General features: G+C 50.2%; 3 protein-coding genes across 10 annotated transcripts in view; 2 read left to right on the forward strand and 1 right to left on the reverse strand.

Annotated features, from left to right (window-relative positions):
- Positions 1 to 106: 106 nt before the first annotated feature.
- IFT20 (intraflagellar transport 20) lies at positions 107 to 2,245 on the reverse strand. The gene is made up of 4 exons (XM_082294790.1): positions 1,996 to 2,245; positions 1,694 to 1,779; positions 985 to 1,088; positions 107 to 532 (listed from the first exon to the last, which is right to left on the reverse strand). The coding sequence occupies exons 1-4, from the start codon at positions 2,120 to 2,122 to the stop codon at positions 451 to 453; spliced, it is 399 nt and encodes a 132-aa protein (XP_082150916.1). The 5' UTR covers positions 2,123 to 2,245; the 3' UTR covers positions 107 to 450.
- Positions 2,234 to 11,652, forward strand: TNFAIP1 (TNF alpha induced protein 1). The gene is made up of 7 exons (XM_082294788.1): positions 2,234 to 2,323; positions 3,637 to 4,036; positions 5,476 to 5,645; positions 6,322 to 6,411; positions 6,498 to 6,550; positions 7,133 to 7,328; positions 7,690 to 11,652. Exons 2-7 carry the CDS (start codon positions 3,820 to 3,822, stop codon positions 7,906 to 7,908), a joined length of 945 nt encoding a protein of 314 aa, XP_082150914.1. The 5' UTR covers positions 2,234 to 2,323; positions 3,637 to 3,819; the 3' UTR covers positions 7,909 to 11,652.
- Positions 11,653 to 12,305: 653 nt separating this feature from the next.
- The window catches only part of SGSM2 (small G protein signaling modulator 2), a 38,834-nt gene continuing 34,136 nt past the window's right edge, over positions 12,306 to 17,003 (forward strand). For all 8 annotated transcript variants that reach the window (XR_014227000.1, XM_082294815.1, XM_082294819.1 and 5 more), the window contains exon 1: positions 12,306 to 12,399. Coding sequence is in view for 7 of the 8 variants with exons in the window: in XM_082294815.1 (XP_082150941.1) it covers positions 12,343 to 12,399 (57 nt within the window). In the remaining variant the exon portion in view is untranslated. The remainder of the gene's footprint in view (positions 12,400 to 17,003) is intronic.

Here is a 17,003-nt window from a genome sequence, read left to right on the forward strand (position 1 = left end):
TTTTCTGTAATTCTACAGAAAAAGTAACGTAGGCAATATAGATCCAATACTGCTGCTTGTGTGTAAACCCTTACACTGAAAAGTAACAGAGCAGAAACAATTCTAGTACAGCCAGACAAGTCTGAGAACAATAATTTATTTTCTGATTTCTATGAAAGAGCTGTAGAGTTCAAAAAGACACAACAAAGCACCAGTAGCATTAATTCAACTGTAATTTGAATTAGAACTACTGACTGTACAAAACTGGTATAAAATCAAAGGCCAGAACAGTCTGTGCAGCTGTGAGCTGTCAGCCCTCCTTACTGCCACGGTACATTCACACCGAGGTACAGCCCCTCCATTGTACAAAACATCTGCACTCCTGCACAGTGGAAATTGCATATTTCTGAAATTCTCAGGATTCTGGAATGGTCAAGTTTCCATGTGAGCTGGTTTTTATCTTAAAATCCTCTATTTCTGGAAAATGAACTGGTCAATGAATTCATTCTGGTCTGCTTCAATTTTGCAGAGAGTCTCGTACTCAATCCGGTACCTGCAAGACAAAACAGAGGGTCCCAGGACCCCCACCCTGTGTGAGGTGGGTCAGGGCAGGCCCCCGGGGTGTGTGAAGGGAGCTGGGCTCCCTGTGTGAGTCACCTGAGCAGCAGCTGCCTGAGTCACACTGAGCAGCTCTAAAGGGCCTTTAGCAGCCAGACACGAGGCTGTTGCAGGTGTCTTTCAGTTCTGCACTGCCCCAGTTTGTGCTGCCTCTGCTCAGCCCTAAAGTCCCCAGGGATGAATGTTCTTTGGTTCACTGCAGGGCCTGAAGGTAACTCCAGGCCTGTGGCATTGTTCACATGTGCTCTGGGCAGGACACACCTTTGCTGCAGGTAGGACTGTCTGAACCAGCTGAGGGTCCCACAGCCAGCACAAGTGGTCAGCCCTGTGTCCGCCCTGAGCCTTCCCAGCCTGCACAACTCCCCAGAGCACTGAATACAAACTCACCTTTCCAGCTGCATCTTTTTCTCAGCTATCAAAGCCTGGAGCTGCTGCTCCTGAGCCTCCCTCTGCTTTGCGATTGACTTCAGCAGGTTCCGTGCCCCGATGGCCTGGCAGGAGAGGGCAGGGATGTGGGGAGGGTTTTTTTGCTTAAGTCCTTTAGCCCCTCTTCCTCCCAGCAGGCTGACTGCGAGGCCTTTCAGCCCTGCCAGCAATAAGGGAGGGTGATACTGTGCTCCTGAGGGCTTGGTGGGACTGGCCCCAGTCCCTGCGGGGCTGGGCAGGGTGAGGCCTCTGGGGCTTCCCTCAAACTCGAGGGACAAAGTTAGTGACTCCTCTGGACACAGAAACTGGGCTCTGGTCTCACAGCCAGACAAGCTCTGGCTACCAGGGGCCTCTCCTGCCTCTGGAGGACAAGTCCTACTAAGATGGAATGATTTAAAAACACATATTGTTTCTGTGCAGAAACATAGACAAGCAGGGAGAGCAGGACTGGTACATGTGGGAGTAATGTGACACTGTCATAGGCTTCATTAATTCATTACTACCAATTAATTTTATCAATTAGTATCAATTTTAAAGGCCCAGTTAATCCCAGAGGAATGCCAGCAGGATGCTGACAGAGAATCGTTACTTCTGCTGTAAAGGGAGGGAGGGATAGAGAGGCCCACACACGACAGCGCACACGAGAAGCCATGAATTAACTGCACAGTACCTTCATCTTCTCACTTTCTGCAGCTTTGGCCAGTTGGTCAACGAGCTCAATCAAGCTGCCGACTATTTTCTGAAATTCTGCTGTTTCTGTAAAGAAAAAAATCGTCAAGTGATACCCAGAGCTGCCCTAAAGAGATCTAATGCTCCTGCTTTGTGGTAACGTTTTTAGATGCAGCTTTATGTTTACTGTAAACAGCCACGTTTTAAGATTTGTGCGGAATCAGACGAAAGGGACGAGAAAAGGCCTGAGGTGTCCGGGAGCCGATCGGCGCTCGGTGCCCGGCCCGGCCCCTCGGCACTCACTGTCCACGAAGGCCCGGCACTCCTCACGGAGCTGCGCCGTCTGCGCCGCCACCTCGGGCTCCAGCACCCGCAGCTTGTTCAGCTCGTCAAAGTGCAGCCCCGCCGCGCCCAGCGCCGCCTGCGCCATGGCCAGCGCAGCGACCGGGACCGCCACCGAGACCGCCACCGGGACCGCCACCGCGGGGCTCCCGCTCCTCCGGCCCCGCCCGGCCCGGCCCCGCCTCCGCCGCACCGCGGGGCCCGTCGGGAGCCGGGGAAGCTCTTCCGGGCCGGCGGTTCCCGGGGCGGGCCGGGCGCTGGCCGGGCCGGGGCTGAGGGGCGGCCGCGGGTGAGTGAAGCCGGGTGCTGTGCGCGGCCGTGAGCGGGGCCGTGCCGTGCCGTGCCGTGCCGTGCCGTGCCGTGCCGTGCCGTGTGCGGGGCCGCCTCTGTTCGCTTCCCCGGTGGCCAGGGCAGACGGAACCTGTCCCGGGCCGCGCCGCCGTTCCCGGTGCGCGGGGCTCGGGCGGAGCGGGGCCGCGGCCTGGGCTGTGCCCGCCGTGCAGCCGCGGCAGGGCCGGGCAGGGCCCGCGGGCCGCTCCGTGGGACCCGCGCGGGTCCGGGCGCCTGCCCGCGCTGTGGGGCGCGTTCCCGTTCTCCCCCGGGTTCCCCCTGAGCCGTTCGGGTCCCTCCTTTTCCCGGCGGTGCTGAGCAGGGGCCGGTCACAGCGCGGGTCTCGATGCGGGGCCATTGTTCCGCAGCCCCTCCTGCCTCCCACGCGGGGCAGGAAGGAAAGGACGGGAAGGGATGTGGAGAATTTTCGGTCGTCTCAAAGGCGGTAATTAAAGGTCTCCTGGGTGTTTACAGCAGAGGCCTCACAGCTCCTCAGTGAGCAGTTACAGGACTGGCGTTGGCTCCTGCCTGTGCTGGCTGGGCAGGGGGTTCTGCTCGTGTTTAGCTTCGTCCTTGGGTCAGAGCAGTGAGAAACTGCCCGAAGGGACGGAACTGACCCAGAACTCTTCTGAGGAGTTCGGTCGGACAGGCTGGATTCCTGTCTCCTCACAGGTTCGGTCTGGCTGCTGTTACAAGCATGCCCCTCTTCTGAAAAGGGGGTTTGAGGGTTTAAAACAAGGCAGGACATCAGGGACAAAGTGGTGTACGTGGTGGGGAGTGTTTTTTCAAATTAAAACTATGTTCCCTGGTCAGGGCTCCAGAATGGGCAAAGGAGAGTTTTGAATGAGAGGAGTTACCAGAAAATAGAACCTTGTGACCAAGCTTTTCAATGCTGAGGCATTTGAAGAGACATTTGTGTCTCCAGTTAAAAGTCAAACCAGCGCCAACAAACCCTGCTCAGGGGTATGCACACCCCAGCTGAAGGAGGGGCAGGAAGCTCTTCCAGGGTGTTTCAGTTGCGCTCAGAGAGTTGGGTTCTGTTGGGAAGCCGAGGGGGAGCTGAATTGCAGCAGCGTTGGAGCCTGGCCCTCAGTGCTGTGTGGTGTTTGCAGCGTTGGCTGGAGATACAATAACAGGAAGTCGGGAGAGATTCATGTGCCTCAGAAATGTGACGCAGAGATAACTTGACTGCATGAATTGTCTGAAAAATGGCTAAATTGTGTTTTGCCAGGATGTGTGTAGTTGTGTCCTTAGGAAGTGCCTCTTCCGCAGGGTGACGTCCACATCTGTGTGTGGAGTGGCTGTGGGATGCCGTGCTGACCCCGGGCTGTGCTGACCCCGAGGTGATGCTGGCCGCTGCCCCACCGTTCTGGCCCGCTGAGGCGTGACCGCGGCACCACGGCGGGGCCGGCCCGGCCCACGCGCTGCAGGGTGGTCATCTACCTCCAGAAGGACATGTCGGGGGACACGTGCCTGGGCAGCGCCCTGTGTCCGGCCGCGGGGCACAAGCCCAAGGCCGGCGGGCTCAAGGGCAGCAGCCTGGGGAACAAGTACGTGCGCCTCAACGTCGGGGGCTCCCTGTACTACACCACGGTGCAGGTGCTCACCAGGCACGACACCATGCTCAAGGCCATGTTCAGCGGCAGGATGGAGGTGCTCACCGACAAGGAAGGTAAGGGAACAGCTTTTAGCGTTGACGGTTTTCTAAAACAGCTGGGCTTTGGTGGTAGTTTTACTCCGTTAAGGATGTAGGGAGCAATATATGCCAAAAATAACTTGGAACATTAAGCAGCCAAGTCCCGTTGGTGCTAGCAGTCCTTTGGCTTTATAGAAATACGGTTTTATGTTACCCAGATGAACTGAGGAAGGACTGGTCCTCTTCGCTGCCCTCACAGCTGGTGAGCAGGTTGGTGGTGTTGTGAACAGACAGTCTGTGAGCTGTCATTTCTGTCACATCAAGGAGTGGCATTATTCGAACTGCGCACGTGGGGAGGGACGTGCAGCTTTCAGCTTTAAGGCTCGGAATAGACTGCCTTGCTTTGTTGAAATTTTTTTTTTTTTTTCTTCTCCTGAGCAGCATATTGCAGTCGTGGCTCATGGTGCCCTGACAGTGTTTAGGGATCAGTCAGGCAGTGTGTCACCTCCAGCTGGACACAGGATATTTTAAATCCCTGATACATTATAAAGGGCAGAACAGGCAGTTTTGTGTAAGAGCCTCAGCCTGAATGCAAAACAAGGGTCATGTTCTGATAGCTCTAGCTGGAGGGTCCAGCAGGGGTTTAGCTTACTTTCCTAGGTTATTTTCTGTACCTAGATTCCAAAATAACACCTTTTTTCTTGCCTTCCACATTATGGGAAAGGGTTTGGCACTGTACTAAGCCTTGCGCCTGTGTGCATCCTACACTGCTATTGTTTGGCAGCAATCAGACATCCTGTTTCCGTAGGGAGTGTGACTTCAGGGATTTTGTAAAATTGCAAGAATTTGTCTGGTTGCTAATGTTTCCTCTGCTTCATCCCCTCTGTGCTTCCTCCTGATCTGTCTGTCCTGTTCTTTGCCCCTGTTTGGGGACTAGAATGGCTTTTTCCCCCACACTGGGGCTGGTCTGCCATTTGGCATCTTCAGAACACTTCTTTCTCTTTAACTCCAAACAGCAGCAGAAGATGTGTTTGGAGAACTGCCAAATCCTCCTTGTTAGGCCACAGAACTTACCCAAATCTACTTGTTGCAAACATTGGTGAATTCTCTCTTCTAGTCCTTCACTGGCTCTCAGAAGTTTCTGACTGCCCAGCATCACAGTGTAGCACTGCAGCTGGATTCCTGCAGCAATCTCAGTGTGTTGTGCTAGAAGCTGGGTGTTTTTAGCTTAGGGCTTTGCTTTTGGGGTGCTGGAAAGCAGTGGGAACATCTGGGCAGTACCAAAGGGACTCCACTGTCAGGTTCTGTTCTGGAACCAGCTTCAGTTTGCTCTAAGTCAGTAGAGACTTCCACTGGGTGAAATGGGAGAAGTGTCCTGAGCAGCTTCAGGAAACCTCAGCGTTGTTTAATCTCTCCAGGGAGCTTTCTCTGGCCTCTGGTGTTGAGGTGACTGAAATGTGTTGGTTATTTTTCAGGCTGGATCCTTATAGACCGTTGTGGGAAGCACTTTGGAACAATTTTAAACTATCTCAGAGATGACACCATCGCACTTCCAAAACACAGGCAGGAGATCAAAGAGTTGATGGCAGAAGCCAAGTACTATCTCATCCAGGGCTTAGTGGACATGTGCCAAGCAGCCCTGCAGGTAAGAACAGAAGTAGCCTGTGAAGTGTTTCATGGATGTTTTGCTTATAAAATTTACATAAGACAACTTGAGAGATTATTTCATGGCCTTAGAGATGGCACCAAGTCTGAGGTGTACAAGGTATTTTAAAATATTATTTAGTAAATAGTGAGGGATCTGGGGACACAGCCTGTGCTGCCTGAGGGATCTGGGGGCATGGCCTGTTCTGCCCACACCTGGTTGTTGCTCTATGTCCTGAGGGCTGACAACCTGAGGGATGTTGGTGACATCCTGTCCTGCCAAGTGTTCGGTTCACTGTGGTTGATGCTCTTCTATGCAGTGATTTGAGTTGATTAAAACTGCTGCAAACTCCTTCTATCCTTTTCTTCGAGAAAAGATGGAATAATAAACCCACTTAAACCAAATATGACTAGACCTTGTCCTTGCTATAGCTGAGGACATCCACTTGCATCCCAATATTTCAATTACTGCTGCCTTCCGGGGATAAGAAATCTCTGCTGTGATTCTGGGTTGCAGATCAAGGTAAGCTGTGTGGTTACTGTAGCAACCCAGAGCTTTTCCTGTGCATCACAGCATTTGGGAACATGGCTGGAGGGGCTGAAGGAGGCAGCAGCAGCAGTGTCAGCTTTAGCATTTCTCTCTCTTATTTCCTCTCTTTCTTCCTCCTTTAAAACAGGACAAGAAAGACTTGTATGAGCCTGTCTGCAGCATCCCTATTATCACCTCTCCGAAGGAAGAGGAGAGACTGATAGAGTCATCAATGAAAGTAACTGCTCTTACCAATTGTGGATTTATGCTAAATGTATTCAAACACAGAACTTACCTTTTCTGCTTTTCTCTCACTCCCAACAGCCTGTTGTTAAACTGCTTTATAACAGAAGCAACAATAAATACTCCTACACCAGGTATGTCCCTCTTTTTTCCCCCACTTTAGTGGGAAAGTTTAACTATGGGAGTGGAAGATGGTTATGGATGACCTAACTTGGCTTCTTTTGGTCTGCTTTGGGTTTTGACAACTGTATCTTGCTTTGAATAGTAATTAAGGCCCTAGATTGCATGTCTGTCAGTAAAATTTAGTTTCCTAAATAATGTATTCACCCTGGCAATGTGTCTGTGGTGTGCAGGGTGCAGAGCACGTGGCCCTTCCAGCACACACTGACTCTGGACTTTTGCTGTCATCAAGCCAGAGAACTGCAGTGAGATGGGGTTTGATAGTCTCGAGCGTGGATAGTTGATTTAATGGTTTGGGACATTGTGCTGTCCTTATTAATTGTATAAGTTGACCTCTAAAGGCTGGTGTGTTGGTCATGGGTCAGAGCAGTGTATTTGTATCCAGAATGGGCTATTACCCCTCTTTTCTTGGCAGCATGCGGCAATGAGTCACTACTTATTTGTATTCTGCAGTTGGATCAGTGCTGAAAGCTGGTGGAACAGGCAGAGATGGCCGCTTGAAAAACCCTGTTCCTGCTTTTGTTGCTGTGTTTCAGTAACTCAGATGACAACTTGCTGAAGAACATCGAGCTGTTTGACAAGCTGTCGCTGCGGTTCAACGGCAGAGTGCTGTTCATCAAGGATGTGATCGGGGACGAGATCTGCTGCTGGTCCTTCTACGGGCAGGGCCGCAAGCTGGCCGAGGTCTGCTGCACCTCCATCGTGTATGCCACGGAGAAGAAGCAAACCAAGGTAATGGAGCTTCACCTGCCCATGTTACGGGTTAGAAATGGTCACAATTAGCATGGTGAGTCTGCAGAGTTTCCCTAACTTCAGGAGTTAACTTTGAATTTGCAGCGGTGCAGGTGAGGTTAGCAGGGCCCAATATTAAGAATCAGAGATAGTGTATTGCGATCTAAAAGAACAGGCGAGGGAGGTGACCTGGTGGTGCGAGTAACCCTCTACCAGGAATTTGTCTATTTTGCTCATTGACCATTGTTTTACTCTCTTTATAATGTGTTGGTTTATGGCTCAGTACCTTTTCATGTGTGGGTGTGTGTTCCAGTCGTCATCCTGGGTGGATCAGGAACAGGACATGTGCTGTCTCTTGTAGGTGGAATTCCCTGAAGCTCGAATTTATGAGGAAACACTAAATGTCCTACTGTACGAGACCCCCCGTGTCCCGGATAACTCCCTGCTGGAGGCCACAAGCCGCAGCCGGAGCCAGGCCTCGCACAGCGAGGATGATGAGGGCTTCGAGCTGCGCGACCGCGTGCGCCGCATCCACGTCAAGAGATACAGCACCTACGACGACCGCCAGCTCGGCCACTAGTGTGTCCCCCTGCAGCAGGGGCTGCTCCAGCCTGTGTCCTTGTCCTTGGACAGGAGGGAGGGATCCCTTGGACTCTGGCCATTGATTTTCATTGGGTGTCTCGGCTCCCGAGAGAAGCAAACGGGGATCTGTGTGCACAAAGCAGCACTAAATGCCAAGGGCTTGGAGAACTGAGGTGTGAGTTGTGCACCTTGTGCTTTACCTGCAGGCTGGCCCTTCTTCCTGCTGGGGAGGGGGGATTTGGAACACTGGTTCTCAGTTTGTGGTTCCTCTTTCCTATCTAATGACTTACCCGTTTACCCCCTTGACGTGAGCAGCACTGCTCTTCTGAGTGAGGTGGCGCGGTTTGAAAAGCTCTTTCCAGACACCTCCCCTTTCAGGGCTTGGTATAGTGGACCTTACAGTTATTAAATCGAGATACTGAAGAGAGAACTTGAATGTGGCTGCTCTTGGCAGACGCTACATGGGATAACCCCCAGGAGAAACATTTGGCTGGCCAGTCAGCTGCACCTGTGCTCTCCCACCCCTGTCCCCAGAACACCTGCAGAGGTTTGTGTTCCAGGATAGTGTCTGTAAAACTCATTGATTCCAAGGCAAGCTCTTCCAAAGTGGTAAGAATCAAGTCATCAAACAACCTCCTCATGTGAAAAATGGAAATCTCTGAAAATGTAAATGTGTAGGTAATGACTTGTCCTGGGAGAGAGAGAAATGAGTATGGTGAGGGAAGAAACTTGAAGTAAGCAAACTGAAGCAGATTGTGGCAGCGTTGCCATGGTTGAAGCTTGTCACAGTGAAATCCTGTTTATATAAACAAGGGTAATCTGGGGGATTGGTTTTACATTAGTTTCCTCCTGTGGCCCAAAATTGCTATTTAATGTTAAATTTCTCAAGCGATGGGAGAAATTGCTGTGACTGGGGATGTACAGGCTAAACAATGTTTTCTAAGGCTAGAACACGTGAATTCCAGTTCTGTGTCCTAAATGCCTTCTAGAGTGTAGAAGTTGAAGAAGAAAAACAGCTGTGAAAGTCTTGTTCTAACATGGAACTGCGGGAGGCTTTGGGCACAGGAGAGAGGTGGGTTATACCAGATTTTAGACTGAAATAATCACTTTTATTCCGAGTGCTTGGCTAGGTGCTAATTGTACAGGGCACTTACGGAGCTGGGAGTCAAGTCTGCTCTGCAAATTTGGAAATTTCTGAAAACAGTTTCAAATTTAGTATGAAAAGTCATTATTGTATTTTTAAATGTGTGCTTGTATGTTTGAGCTCTAGGTAGCAGATTCTGGTTTTGCCACTGTCATTCATGGTTATTCCTGCTGGCTGCCCACTGGGAGCCATGGATATGTCAGCTATGTTCCACAACTGCCTTTGTGTTCCCATATCATACTTGGTCATGAAGCTCCAGATTCCATAGGTCAGTCCTGAACTGCTTTGACCCGTGCCAAATCTGCCTGTAAGATTTAAAGAAAATTACTGCAAAAGCCTGACAAAAAAAAAATCCCAAATTAATGCAGGGAGGTCATAAGGGGAATTGAGATGTAGATGGTTTGGGAGTAACAGGAGCAGGGGAGGGAACAAAAAATTATTTGCACTCATTTAGGTTTTTGAAAATTAAATTGTTGTCCGTTAGTAAGAAAACACTAGCAGACTTTTAGGATTTTGTTGCCTCTACACATGGCAGGATTCACTTCATTCTCCTCACATTCAGGAAGCAGCATTGCACAGGGGTGCACCTGCCTTGTTGTGAAAGGCCTCTTGAAACCTCAATATTCCTAACAACTTCTTTTATATTGCTTTCTCTAAGGTTTTGTTTTTCCAGCTGGTTATTCTGTTGTGCCAGGAAAAATACAGCTGTTGAGATTAGATTCAACAAAGATTTTGGTGGTATTTCTCTCTAGTTCTGCTAGAGTGTGATGTGGATTTTAAATTTTTTTTTCCCCTCCACTGATGCTATTGAATTTGAAGGCACCAGCAGAGGCTGCAGTGGTGGGGTCTTTGTGCTGCATTTAATAGCTTCAAGTTATTATCTTGTGCTTTTTCTGTCTTGTAACAAAGGCTGATGCCATTTAAAATCCACATGTGGCACTTCTGTTTCTTGGCAAATGATTTATATTATTTTTTTCTTGTTACTATCGTAGTGAATGTTAACAGAATAAGTAAGTGATGTTGATAGCCTTGCAAAACTGCATTTAAGTTATAAGCAGAAAAATGTCATATTTGCATTTATTTTTTCTGGGGAGGACAGGTATGGGAAGGAGTGTGTGAAAGAGAATGTGGGATCTGTGTGCTACTCCAGAGGCTTTCTGTGCTCACAGGATTCATTAATGAAATGGATCCAACTTGTGAATTATTACACTGTAAGAAGCAGAGAAAAGCTTGTGTTTTGGTTTAGTTGGTTTTCCTTTCCCTATTTCCCATAGCCAACAAGTAGTATTAATTTCTGATTTGAATTTAGATTAATTAACCTGGGAAGCAAACAGTTTTGAGAACCATCTGGGTTGTGAGAATCTTTTATCAAGTGCAGAGGATCCTCTTGGTATTTGTGGAATGTGGAGTATCAGTAAGAACAGTCAGCAGTTATGAGCGTGTTTAAAATACGTGCAGAGATCCTTTTCATTTCTCCTGAGTTCTGTTTGTCTGGGACTGAATGTCCCTTGCCCCAAAATCATGTCCTGGGCATGTCCAGTCTCTGTCCCACCCAGTTCTGATCATTTTGAGTACTGGAGTTGTAACACATGCTTTGTATTCTCACCTTAATCAGTCTTTAGGTAACTGAAGGCTATTAATTATTTTGACAGGAATGTTCTAGACATTCTAGAGCACGAGTTTACAGCCTGGTGTAGTGCAGGAGCAGCAGCACTGAGCAGGATGATGCAGTTTAAAGGCAACAAGTTGTCACTTGTACTGGCTTCCACACAGACCATCACCAGTGGGTGCATTTATGATGTGCCCAGGAATTTGGAGTAGCCTTTGGGAGAAAAAAGAGCCTTTTTGCCCCACTTACAGGGTGTGAATTGTAACTACATTAGCTGACATTCTTACAAGGCTCTGTCCTCTTCACTCCTAAATTTAGGCAAACCTTTGTGCGTTCAGGCAGTGCCTTGGCAGACTGAGGGAATTAATGGGAACCTTTCCCTGCCATCCGTGCCCAGCCTTGTCCTTACTGTGGGCTTGGTTTGATTTTGTTCTTCTCGAGGTTTTTCATGTTCAGACAGGCAGCAGTGGTGAATGTCCCTGAACTGGATGGGTCTGCCTAGCATCCCCTGCCTTACACAATTAGGTTGTGTCCTTTGACAATCCTTGGCATTCAGTCTTCACAGCCGCCTTCCCCGCTGTGCTGTTGGAGAGCTCAGGCGTGCCTGGGAGGCGAATCCTGTTCCAGCTCTGTCCCTCCCTCGGGGACAGACAGCAGGCTGTTTTCTGTACCTGTGTCACTTCTCATCTAATGGAATGGTAGTAAGACCCTCCCCTACCTCACAGGGTGGTTGACACTTAAATTGTTCATTAAGAGTAAAGGATTCTTTTGGATTTTTATGATATTTTATATCCAGAGGATAGCAAATATCATTGCTGATCTTGTTTAAACTGACATTCTGTGATCAAGTTATTTTCTTAGAGATTCAATCTTTGTTTTATTTTTATGTCTAACTTTTAAGGGTCAGTTTTACAGATAAAGTACCTAGTTAATGCAGTAATTAATCAATTATCTGTTGGTTAAAGTGTTTTGCCAGTGCATTAAACGGAAATAGAACACTAATTTTTAATAAAGTGTTATATTTTGTCTTCTGTGATTTTTCTCTAGCACCATAACTTTTTATTGGCAGTGTTGGTCTCTACACTTTGGTTCCGTGTTGCCGTTGTGATCCCCGCCGAGGATTTGGGATCCGTGAGGCGCAGCGGTGCCGTGTGAGCGCATGGATTTGGGATCACAGGCACGGTTCGTCCCCGTGCCGCGCGGTGCCCGGGGCTGGGGCTCCCGGACCGGGACCGGCAGCGCAGCGGGGGCTCCGTGTCCCCCTGTGTCCCCCTGTCCCCCCGTGTCCCGCCGTGTCCCTCTGTCGCCCCGCACCGCTGGATCCGTGTCCCCCGCCGTGTCCCCCGCCGTGTCCCCCGCCGTGTCCCCCGCCGTGTCCCCCGCCGTGTCCCTCCGTGTCCCTCCGTGTCCCTCCGTGTCCCTCCGTGTCCCTCCGTGTCCCTCTGTCCCTCTCTCCCTCTCTCCCTCTCTCCCTCTCTCCCTCTCTCCCTCTCTCCCTCTCTCTCTCCGTCCCGTCCCCGCTCGCTGCCCCGGGAGCCGCGCGCGCCTCTGGCCGCACCACGGCGCCCCCCCGCGGCCGGGCGGTGCCGCGCGGGCCCGCCCCGCCCGCTGACGTCACGCCGCGGTGAAGATGGCGGCGGGCCCGGGTCGGGAGCTGTGAGCGCCCCGGGCCCGCCAACATGAGCTGCTCGGCGGACGCCGTGAAGGACAGGCTGCTGTGGAACGTGAAGAAGGAGGTGAGGGCGGAGGCGGGTGAGGGCTGCTGTGCGGCGGGCAGAGCCCCGCGCTCCGGGGGTCCCTCCCCGGGGGGCCGCGGGTCGGACCGTGCGCCGCGTGGGGAACGCCCTGAGGCTGCGGACGGGGCCGGTTCCCTCGGCGGGGAGCGGGGTTTGTCCGCCGCAGCCGTGCGTGCCTGCCTGAGGCTGTGCCCCGGCTCCGCTCGGCCGGGCTGGCGGCTCTGTCGGGGCGATGCTGCTCCGGGAGAACCTCGGTGCTCTTTTCTTCCCGGGCGCACCGGGAACAGAGATGCCGCCCGCGGGGCTCCTGCTGCGGCAGGAGGCTGCCATCGGCTGCCGCTCCCTTTCCCGGGGTTTGTGTTTCCCGTAGTACTCGTTTTTTATGACTTTTTCTTAACTGTGAGCTTTAGAGGAGAAGGTGGGGAATCGTGAATAACAAAGGTATTCCTAAGGTGTCCTTGGATGAGCCGCGCTGGTTCCCAGGTGTCGGAGCCACCTGGCAGAGGTGCCTCTGGTCTGGCCCTCGCACCTGTGCCCTGGGAATTTGGGTGGTTGTTCCTGTACACACCTGTGTGACATTGCCGTGCTAGGGCAGCCAGAGCCGTATGTGCATAAGGAGCCCAACCCCCGCATCCGAGCGGGGTGGCGGTGTTCGGTCACACTCGGTTCGGGCTGCTGGCGCTTGGTCCTCACGCGGTGCCCCTTGTCCGGCGGGAGGTGCCCGGCAGGACGGGCGGAGTGCCCGCCGCGATGGCATCGCGCTGGAGCAGCTCCTGCCGCAGAGCAAGGCTCCTGCCGAGGGTCCTTGCCGAGGTGGGAAGAGGTGCCTGTGGTGTGCACAAGCCCTGGACCGTGGACACCTCTGGAGCGCATTCCAGGTGGGACTCCCTGTGGCCGTCTTTCCCCGTGCACCGAAGTATTGTATTTTGTGCTTTTGTGGCACTGGCTGTGGTGGTAGCTGCGTGTTGTTACACAGCAGCGAAGTGAAGATATAATGCTTATCCATCACAGCAGTAACAATTATTTTAAACAGGTACCTGCCCTCCTGCTCCTTCTCCTCTTCTCCTCCCCAGTTTATTGCTGGGGAAGCAGCGGGAGCCATCAAAGCTCAGGTGAAAAGTTGTCACTGTGGCCAAGGTTCCTGAGCCTGACTCCTGTGTCCTGACACTCATTAATGCTGAAATCAGAACACATCGGGTGTTGCAGTCAGTGTGGGGAGTGTGGAAGGGGCAGAGCAGGGACAGACATGTCAAGGATGCTCTGTATGTGGAGCGGCAGGACTGTGTCCCGGGATGACCCAGCCAGCAACTGGCTGTGGGCAGGTGGCACCTGCTGAATGCAGCCATGAACCTGCCACTTGGATTAGAAATTTCTGCTTAAACTAGAACCTTTGAGCTAAGGCAGTGTAAGGTTTTATTTAGAAGTGGGTGCACTTGCTCTCCCGAGTAATGTTTAAATATATAAATAAATCTGAGAAATGTTTTCCAAGTGTGAGCATTTCAGTCTTGCGCTAATGCACGAGATGGAAAGTGAAATGGATTTTCATGATCCAAGCCAGCTCAAGCTGAGGAGAAGAAGTGGTGTGTAATTAAAAAATAGGAGGCTAATTTGTTTTTAAAACCTCTAAAATGTTTTTAATTGGTTTCTGGTTTTTAAATGACTTGAATAATGCTTGAAAGTGTTATTTGTACCTTGTGTGTCATCTGCAGTTTTGTTTTGTCTCTGTTTTGTTTTTTCCTTCTCCAAATCCTCACAAATGCTCTTTTAGAGCATTTATAATGGCTTGGCTTTTTAGGGGTTGGCCAGAGCTTTTGGTAATTATAAGCAGGTGGAGGTAACACCCCTCACCTGTGCCTTCACACACCTGTGGAAGAGCCCTTGTCTGTGCTCACAGTGAGAAAATGGGCTCAGGAGGCAGTTGGAGACACTGAGATGGAGATTTTATTTGTCTTAAATAATCAATTGACAGAGGCAGGAATTGAACACAAGCCACTAGTAACCACCCGCGAGATGATGCTGCCCTTAATAACTGTAATTAACTTTTTCCGATAGAATTTTCAACCTCACTTTTTATCGTGTGTGACTTCACACAGCCCCTTCTGCCTCCTTGCTGTGTGCTGTGGGCTTGCTGGGAAAACCTGACTCCATGTCCATTCTCAGAGCCCTCGTCCCCTTCCCTTGTCCTTTAAACCCAGACTCTATTTCTTGTTAAATTATTTTCCCATAATCTCAGTAATCCAGAGGAGTTCAGAGGCAGCAGATTCTTTCTGTAGGCTGTTCCACTAAGCCTGTTAAAATTAATTTGTCTTTGCAAAGTATAAAACAGTCATCTCCAAAATCACTTGGTGCAAAGTGTTTAGTTTATTTTGCCTCTCTCTCTCAGCTAAAACTCCTGCATTTTTCCTTTGGGAAATGTAATGCTGTTTGCTTTTCCTCAGATGGACTTTCAGTTCCCATTGGTAGGGAATGTATTTTGTTGACTCTCACAGAAAGGAAGACATGTAATGTGTTTAGAAAATGTAACTGCTGGGATTCATGCTGAGGCCGCTTGGAAGTTCACGTTTCAAGCATTTATCTCTCTCTGCAGGAAAATCTGTTGTGACAAACAGACTCATAAAACAGGCTTTTCTCTGGCCATTTCTTTTTGCCTCCTGAAATGGAAGGTTTTGCCATTTCTGGATTTAAACAGTACTTTCTAGCTGTGAAACAAACAGGATAACAATAACCTTAGCAGTTCTACCCTGAAGGATTTCAGTGCACTTCAGACACTCAATTGCTCAACTTGCAACTGAAATGTAATGACTTCTGAGCAGAAGTGCGATAGTTATTGAACAGCTTTTATTTGCACCACCAGTCTTTCATCAGGAGTAAGGAGTCAGTGCAGCAGGAGCTGTCAGTAAGGGAGGTGAGCAGGAGCTGTACAAGCTAAAGAACAGGTGCTGGACATTAGGTTTTCTCCTTTGAGGAAAAAATGCTGTAGGCTTTAACTGTGGTCCTGGTTATTCTGGTATGTTATGAGCAATCTTCTTTGCAATTTTTAAAGCTTCCTTATAATAAAATTTTTTAAAAATTAAACATAAAGGCATTTCTCCTGTGCATTTCTTGGGTGAAACTTAATAAATAATCCATGTATTATGATGTATGTTTGGTGTTTGCTTCTGAAAGTTTTGGCCCTTGTAGGATGTGGGAGTAAATCAGAGCAATGATCCATTAGAACATGCTACAAATGCTGAGCAGCTTCTCTTTGAGGAGTTTGCTTTGCTTTGTCTGGATAATGCTGCCACCAGGATGTTCTGTACTCCTCATGTGCTGAGATCTTTACTTGGATAGGCAGAGCTTTCCTGTCCCTGCTCTGCAGTGGTTGGCAAATGTGTGCCTCCGGTGCCTGGCACCTTTTCCAGGGCGAGCAGCTGTCACCAGGGCTGTGGCTGACGTGGTTCCTGCTGCAGCTGTTCAGGGGCAGTGACACTGAGTGACATGCCTGTGCTGCCTCTCTGTGCTCGCGCCACTGGGCAAGTGCAGACAACAGCCTGGTTAGGATGGGCAGCTCCTGTGTTGTTCTGCAGGGGAGGCACAGAGAACAGGAAGGTGTTTCCAGGGCTAGGACAGGAGCCGGTGTCACAGCTGGCCCCAGCACAGACTCCTCTCCAGCTCTGGGAGCAGCTCTGGCCCAGCTCCAGGCTGCAGCCCTCCATCCCTTGCACGAACACAGCTGTAGGCCAGCTGATTCCTTCCCTGTGGGGTAGATGGGTGACTGTGGGGACAGGTGGTCATGTTTCTGTTAATGAGATTAATTTGCAGTTTGGTCAGGTCAGCTGGTAGCTGCCACTGTGTGTGTGGAGGCTTGTGCTCAGAAAGCACCATTTTCAAGTGCGTCCCCAGACCAGAGACAAAGCAGCAGAATTCCCTATGAAGAGCTGTGCAAAATTGCAAGGGAATAAAGGAAACAAGCAAAAAAAGAAAAAGGCTTGCGTTCCATTTGATCAGAATCACTTGCTTTAGCTCCTTGCCTGGAGCATCCACGAATTACGTGGCAGTGAGGGATGATGTGGGATTGAAGAACACTGCATTCCAGCTTTTGAAGCTTCTCATATCCTGTCTATGCATTGAAAATGTTTTCTAATAACATTCAGTCACTCTCCAGAAAATGTGCGGAGCTCGCTTGGCATCCGGTGGCAGTGGGGAACACCCAGAGTGCCTGCTCGGTGTCCTTAGCTCTGGAGTCCCGGGTTTGAAGTCTCCTGGGGGACCCCGGAGGGTGCTGCTGTAGAAAAGTAGGGTTGATTATTGCATCTGAAACCCTTTTCTTTCTCAGTTTTTATACGCTTAAAATTTTTTGTTGACTGGGATCTAAATAACATACTGAGCGGATTGGGGTGTGCCTGGGAAATGTGTGGTAGCAGTGAATTGGCTGCCGAGCACTTGAGCTTTTGCTCCTCGAAATGACTCTTCTTCCTCCCTGGTGGTAGGATTTGAATCCCAGTTACTGTTCTCTAGGATGCTGAGACTGATTTCATGGTCTGTAGTCCTGAAGTTGTGTCTGTGACCTTGAGTCATATGTGCACAGGCTGGTGTGACTCTGTGCTGCACCAAGGCAGACTCTG

This window comes from Coloeus monedula (genome assembly GCF_965178545.1).
Source record: "Coloeus monedula genome assembly, chromosome: 20".
In the NCBI taxonomy this organism is placed as follows: Eukaryota; Metazoa; Chordata; class Aves; order Passeriformes; family Corvidae; genus Coloeus; species Coloeus monedula.

Excerpts from the sequence above, each read along its gene's own strand:
- IFT20 (XM_082294790.1), bottom strand. The coding sequence starts at position 2,122 with ATGGCGCAGGCGGCGCTGGGCGCGGCGGGGCTGCACTTTGACGAGCTG. Across the intron at positions 1,089-1,693 it reads CAGAAAGTGAGAAGATGAAG|GCCATCGGGGCACGGAACCT; the intron begins GTACTGTGCAGT and ends CTCTCCTGCCAG. Across the intron at positions 533-984 it reads AAAAAGATGCAGCTGGAAAG|GTACCGGATTGAGTACGAGA; the intron begins GTGAGTTTGTAT and ends TTTGTCTTGCAG.
- TNFAIP1 (XM_082294788.1), top strand. The coding sequence starts at position 3,820 with ATGTCGGGGGACACGTGCCTGGGCAGCGCCCTGTGTCCGGCCGCGGGG. Across the intron at positions 5,646-6,321 it reads TGTGCCAAGCAGCCCTGCAG|GACAAGAAAGACTTGTATGA; the intron begins GTAAGAACAGAA and ends CCTTTAAAACAG. Across the intron at positions 7,329-7,689 it reads CGGAGAAGAAGCAAACCAAG|GTGGAATTCCCTGAAGCTCG; the intron begins GTAATGGAGCTT and ends TGTCTCTTGTAG.